General features: G+C 55.5%; 1 protein-coding gene across 1 annotated transcript; it reads left to right on the top strand.

Annotated features, from left to right (window-relative positions):
- Positions 1-530: 530 nt before the first annotated feature.
- On the top strand, positions 531-6,281 carry MLN (motilin). The gene is made up of 4 exons (XM_060163915.1): positions 531-647; positions 2,619-2,735; positions 5,793-5,956; positions 6,272-6,281. The coding sequence occupies exons 1-4, from the start codon at positions 531-533 to the stop codon at positions 6,279-6,281; spliced, it is 408 nt and encodes a 135-aa protein (XP_060019898.1).
- The last annotated feature ends 336 nt before the right edge of the window (positions 6,282-6,617 follow it).

Here is a 6,617-nt window from a genome sequence, read left to right as displayed (position 1 = left end):
GCTCTGCCTCCGCGTGGGCAGAGGGTCTCCGCCCTTCCTCTCTAGACCTGGGGTCTTGGCCCAGTGCTCCCAGGCAGAGCTGGAATCAGCTGGGCCTGGGTCCATCCCTTTTATCATCCTAATCGGCTCAGGGAGCAGGCAGGGTTCTCTGGATCTTGGGGCTTGGTTCTGCTGACAATCTAAGAGTTTTTTAATCTGCAACATGGGGTCCCTCCTGCTTCATTAGCCCAGCTGACCCCAGGAGACCTCGTCAGTAACAAAGGGAAGGGCCAAGTGGAATGATTCTTCCCCGGTGTGTGCAGGGGGCAGGGCAGCCTCTCCTGGGTGCTTAGGGCAGAGAGGGGGCTCTGAGTTCCTCTGGTACAGCTTCACACCAGACCCAAGTCCAGACAGGGTAAGTGGCTTGCTCCGGATCACACAGCTCCAGGTGGGCCGTGGAACAGAGCTGAGGGCTCTTGCCTCCGACGCAGCAGCCTGTCCCTGTGCCCTACCTTGGTGACAGGAGCTCCCTGTTTTCGTCCAGCTCCAGGATGCTGTCCTGCAAGGCCGTGGCCTTTCTGCTGGTGGTGCATGCAGCCACCATGCTGGCTTCCCAGACGGAAGCCTACATTCCCATCTTCACCTACGGCGAAGTCCAGAGGATGCAGGTAAGATATTCCCAGGCTGCCCGCCTCCCCAGTGTGGCCGAGTTGACCCACAGCCCTGCTCAGCACTGAAGTCACATTAGTTTCTCTGAGGCATAAGTGTCCCTTCAGTAAACCCACGTTTAATCAGCTATGCCAGGGACACTGAGGCGAATATGAAAAACCAGGACCCCAGATAACCCCAGACCCCAGCCGTACCCCCGGCCACTTCCACTCTTTCACTAGTGCCACAAAGGTATCAGTGGCTCCCACGGGCGACATCTTTTCCCACCCCTGCCCATCCTTCAGGGGAAGTTTTCAATTAACAAGCCAATAAATATTTGTGGAGCATCTTTGCAGCACAAAGCGCACCCCGGGTGAGAGGCCAGACACGCAAGGAAATCTCAGAACCTCCCATCTTCAGGGAGCTGGCTCAGGAGCCAAGACACAAACATATGAAAGATTCACTAATAACAGCAAACAAAAGGGAGATGTCACAAGGCAGGATGTGATTAATTGTCCAGGAAGTAATGCTGCTGGTATGCGCTGAGTTCAGGGCAGGAGAAAACATGGTGGGCTGGTGCAGAAGAGGGGAACCTGAGCTGAGGGCCTCGAGAAAGAAGGATGGGGGACAGGTGGGCGCAAATGTCCGAGCGGGAAAGAAGGTGCCTTTCCGGGGAGTGGTGGCCAAAGCCTCCTTCTCTTTAGAGCCCAGAAGAAAACAGGGCAGGCTTAATGGAACTCAGGCAGCAGAGCCTAAGGAAAACTGGGCTGCTGGACCTGCCTCCCTGGACCTTTTACTTTACACATCAAGGGGTTCTGAGTGTCTTGCCACCTTTGTTTCTCTCTTTCTTTTTTTGGCCGCACTACACGGCTTGTGGGATTTTAGGTCCCCAACCAGGGATCGAACCCGGGCCCTCAGCAGTGAGAGTGCAGAGTCCTAACCACTGGACCACCAGGGAATTCCCTGTTTCTCTTTAAATGGGATGAAGTCATGGACGTTCATGTCCCACGTGTCTGAGACCAAGGCTCCAACGGGGATCCATGACTGAGTCAGTTCTCTGGGAGGTCGCGTGGCCCTGAGGCACAGCCTCTGTAGCAACGCGCTCTGTCCCAGGGTAGGTTTCCACACACCCAGTGAACAGCATCCTTTACAGAGGCCAGGCTGGACCCAGCTCCCCTTCTTCAGGAGTGGACGTGCAAAGTGATGGAGGAGATACAGAGGATCCCCTCAACCTACCTTCGTCCACCACTTGGCTCCCTCTGCAGGAAAGATGACCAGCTGTTCCAGAATCACCATGTCCCCGGGCAGGCCCAGAGCTGAACCCCCAGAGTGTCCTCAGAGGAACCAAAGGAATGGGGGTGTATCTGATCTCAGTGCTCAGGGACCTAGCAAGCAGGATGCCCGGCAAGATGTGGGGCTGGACAGAAAGAATCAAACTCAGCGTTACACGAGCTGGCAAAGTGGCAACCAAAGGACGCCTGGCGTTAATCTGCTCTGTGGTTTTCCTCCTCATCATTGCCAGGCACTGGCATTTTTATGAAGAAGCTGCAAACTCCTTCCTCCATAATTCATCTCCCTGTCTTGCCTCATAAATCACCTCCCAGGGGCTCCAGTTTCGGGGCCACCCCACGGCGCCCTCACCATCTTTTTTATAGGCTCTTTGCTAAGAAAAACACATTTTCACACTTAATACGCAGGAAGGGCGGCCATTATTTTCAGCATTTTAACTTAATTAACAGTAACAACCTGAGTGTAATGTTTGAACTACAAAGGAACGGATTCCTCTTCTAGTTGACTTGTTGCCGGGCAAATCGAGGGCCGTTGTCAAGCCGCTGGGTGTCTGAGACACCCTGTGAGAGGTGCTGGGAAAAGGGGTTCTTTCGGCCTGAGCGGGAGCTCAGGCCACTTAGCACTCTGGGTAGAGACTCCAAGGGGCCGTATGGATGGTTGAGGGAGAGTGAGTTTTGTACAGTTTTGTGCTCAACCCCTAGGAAAAGGAGCGGTACGAAGGGCAAAAGAAATCCCTGAGTGTACAGCAGAGGTCCGAGGAGGTGGGCCCTCTGGACTCCGCAGAACCCTCGGAGGAAGAAGTAAAGGAAGTTACCAAGGCGAGCAGACAGGGGGGCAATGCAGAGAAACCCAGTAGGGGGATGGTCCCCGGCCACCACAGAATGTTCTGTGAACCAGACACTGAGGCAACAAGCTCTATCCTAGGAGGGAGAAACAGATACCGAAGATGAGACAATAAACCATTTTAGGCACCAAATAAGGAGGCAGAGCAGAGAGTGACGGTGGGGCTGGGGACACTGCTCTGGCTGGGGGAGCGGAGGGAAGGCCTCTCAGAGGAGGTGACATTTGATGGGAAACCTGAAGCATCAGGAGGAGCCACCCATGCAAAGAGCTGAGAAGGAACACCCCAGAGGAAGGAGCAGGGAGTGCAAAGGCCCGGCTCAGGAAGCCCCTGGTGGGTCGGAGGCCCTCGAGGCCCAGCGGGTGCTGAGAGAGGGCAAGAGGCCAGCAGGGCCTGGTCGGCCAGGCAAGATACCTGGGAGGCTATTGGGGGTTCAGAGCAGGGAGGTCATCTGCTCCGACTCAGAAAGAACGGAGGCGGCAGGAGTGGAGGCAGGATGCCGGTCAGAAGGCAGCTGTGGTCCTCAGGGAGAGACGACGGGGGTGCCGTTTCCTGCCCTAGACTGGAGCCGGGAGACAGCTACTGCGTCAGGACCCAGGGTCCAGGGCCTTGAGCGCCCAGTGAGGATGCACAGATTGTCAGGGCTGGAGAGAGCCTTGAGTTTGTCTAGTAGGACTCTTCAATTTCACAGACTCATTTATTCAGACGGAGAACACTTACTAAGCCTCCGTTACGTGCAAGGCACGCTTCTGGGCACTGGGGATAGAGTGACAAAACAGATAAATCCTCTGCCCTCATGGAGCTCACACTCCCGGGGAGAACAGAAACAAGGTACTGGAAGCATCAGCAACAGACTGCAAGCAGGGTAAATAAGCAAACTTTACAGTAGGTCACGTGGGGATAGGTGATGTGGAGGAAAATAAAACAGGGAAAGGAGATGGGGTGGGTGGTAATTTTAAATAGGGTGATCAGAGCAGGTGTCATGAGTAGATTGGTGTTTGTGCAAAGACCTAAAGAGAGGGAGGGAGTGAACCATAAGGATATCTGAGGGAAGAGCTTTCCAGGCAGAAGAAACAGCCAGTGCAAAGGCCCTGAGGCAGGAGTGGGCCCAGAGGAGAGGGGAAGAGGGAGGAAGGGAGAGGAGAGGGGGAAGGAGAGAGAGAGAGAGAGAGAGAGAGAGAGCGCTTCAGCCCAGGGTGGTCATGGGGGAGGCAGAGCAAAGTGGTCAGATTCTGGAAATATTTTGGAGGTACAAGCCCACAGGATTTGCTGAAAGAATGGATATAGGATGTGAAAAAAAAGAAAAGTAAAAACTGACTTCAAGGTTTTTGGCTGGAACACCTAGAAGGAAGGATTTGCCACTCACTGAGCCGGTGAAGCCTGTGGTTGGCTCAGGTTGGCAGGAAGAAGATCAGGAGGTCAGACTGGACCTGTGAACTGTGAGATGCCTGTTGAGCACCCAGGTGGAGATGTTGCACCGGCAGGTAGATATGCAAGTCTGGACTTTAGGAAAAGTTGGGGCTGGAGACATAAATGTGGGAGTCATCAGCGATTATATAAAATTTCAGGCCAGGACAAGGCGAGATCCTTGGCGGGGCGGGGTGGGTGGATGGAGAAAGAAGAAGTCCCAGGACTGAGTGTGGAACACTTTCCTGTAAAGGGGTCTGGAAGGGGGTGGGGCAGACTGGCAGACTGATATCTAGAGAGAGTGGGGGCCTTGCCAAGGTCACGCAGTGGTCAAGGCAGAACAGAGCTGGACTCCACACCTCCTGCCTCCCAGTGAACACTGGCCAGTGATCTTTGCACCCCCTTGGGTCCCCACAGCATGCTGTCCACAGACAGTGAGGTCACACATGTGGCACAGAGAGTGACCTCGGTGCTGTCACTGCAGCGGAGGAAGCGGGGGGCACTCTTTTCCTTCCCGAATGCTCCCTGGGCTCTAGAGGAGGGAGCCAGGAGTGAGTCCTCCGCCTGGCAAAGGGGGAGCTCGCTCAGAATTGCCCTCAAAATGCACCTGAGACAGAGTTTATGGCACTGACCCTGAGGTTCCCACAGTACAGGTTATATCCGATGTAACATCTCAGGAGGCTTGGGGTGGGTACCTCTTGTCCCCTCTCCTTATCATTAGAACCATGACATGCAGGCCAGGAGGTCCTTTCTGGGTCATCCAGTCCAGCCTCTTCATTTTAAAAGTAAGGAAACCATTCCCACAGCAAGGGAACAGCACAGGCAGGGCTGGAACCGCCAGCCTGCAGAGCCGCCCCAAAGGTTGTCCTTCAGGCCTCCTGAGTCCATTTCCCACCCCCGGTGTGTCGGGTGGGAGGTGGGGGAGCAGGCCTGGGACTCCTCCATCGTGGGTCTCTGGAGAGTTAGGGGGTCTTGGCTTGTGCAGCAAGACCATTGAACCAGGAAGCCCCTTGCTCTGCCCCAACAACCTCTCTTGGTGGAGAGCCTCCAGACAGCTCCTCCATGGTCTTACATGTGTCCCCAAGGTGCTAGAGAAACCGTAGCCTGGGGGTCCCGGGAACGGACCCTGGAGCCAGGCCCTCTAGGTGTACTTCTCCCTCTGCTATTTAGTACCTGTGTGGCCTTGAGCAAGTTACCTGACCTCTTTGTCCTCAGTTGCCTCATCTGCAAAATGGGGATATTAATCCCCATTAGTGTCTCTACATCATAGGGTCATTGAGAGGCTTAACCTACGGAAAGCATTTAGAGTGACACCTGGCACCTGGTACACTCCCACTTGTTAGCTATTATCATTCAGGAGAAGGGGAGGGGACTTTCCTCCTCTGATCCCAGCTTCCCCCACCGGGGTGAGGCTGGTTGATCCCCCTCCCTCCCTGCTGGTCTCAGCAACTTCCAGCCCCCAGGTGAGCCCCCAGGTGAGAACTGGGGAGAGGGGCCAGAGTTCCCAGAGGACCCCAGAGGATCTGGAAGAGTGGCACGGCTCCCCAGCGGTCCCTCCAACCACCTGTAGGGCACCCAGGGGTCAACGGCGCACTCTGCCTTCTGTTAACTCTGCCTTATTTCACAGCTGACTGCTCCCGTGGAAATTGGCATGAGGATGAACTCCAGGCAGCTGGGAAAGGACCAGGCCACCCTGAAAGGTCGGATGCGTGAGGTGCTGCTGTCCAGCCAGAACGGTAAGCGGAGCCAGGGCGCCTCTGGGTTCATATTCCTGCAGCATAGCCAAGCAGGGTTTGGGGGCTGTGATTTGTTTTTCTGCTTTGCTCTTGAGAACCTGAAGCTGCCTTCTACCGCAAGCTCCCACACCCCACCCCATCTCCGAGGGGAGCCTAATCACAGATTTGGTGGGGGTACTGGGAGGGGGCGAGGGGGCGGGCCTCGGATGGCTGCCGGTGGTTGGGGAGGCCCAATTCCCCAGCCAGGGGCGTCTCCAGGCCCTGCCTCCAGGGCTCAGACCCCTTTCCCTAACGCCTTTCTGGCAGAGGACCACAAATGACAGCAACCCCGACCCCTCCCCCTGCACAGATCTGTTCCTTCCCTCCCCAGATGCCGCTGAGGCTGGTTGGTGACTCTAATGGAAACCCTGGCGTAGTATGCCACAAAAGACTGCATTTTTCCCCCCATCCATTCTGCAAATCAAAGTCCTGAGCCCCATTTGGCCTTCCCCGGGTCAAGGTCGGCCTGAGTTACTTGTGCAAAGCTAGGTCCTATGTGACGAACAGCCACCAATTTCTTCTCCTAGTCCCCAGGAGGAGAAGAGAAAGGCCAGGGGAAAACGTTTGGGGCGGAGGAACTGAGAGGTTAAATTACTAGTCCCAGGCTATGGAGAAAGCTAGAGGGAGAGTCTGGCCAGACCTCCCCTCGTTCCTCAGACCTGCAGGCAGGTTTAGAA

The sequence above is a fragment of the Lagenorhynchus albirostris genome, chromosome 10 (assembly GCF_949774975.1).
Source record: "Lagenorhynchus albirostris chromosome 10, mLagAlb1.1, whole genome shotgun sequence".
Taxonomy (NCBI): Eukaryota; Metazoa; Chordata; class Mammalia; order Artiodactyla; family Delphinidae; genus Lagenorhynchus; species Lagenorhynchus albirostris.
The sequence above is the reverse complement of the archived record's forward strand: the minus strand, read 5'-3'. Positions and strand labels throughout refer to the sequence as shown.

Bases quoted from the DNA above. Each gene is read 5' to 3' on its own strand.
- MLN (XM_060163915.1), top strand. From the start codon at position 531: ATGCTGTCCTGCAAGGCCGTGGCCTTTCTGCTGGTGGTGCATGCAGCC. The intron at 648-2,618 runs GTAAGATATTCC...CTCAACCCCTAG, and splicing joins GCGAAGTCCAGAGGATGCAG to GAAAAGGAGCGGTACGAAGG. The intron at 2,736-5,792 runs GCGAGCAGACAG...CTTATTTCACAG, and splicing joins AAGTAAAGGAAGTTACCAAG to CTGACTGCTCCCGTGGAAAT.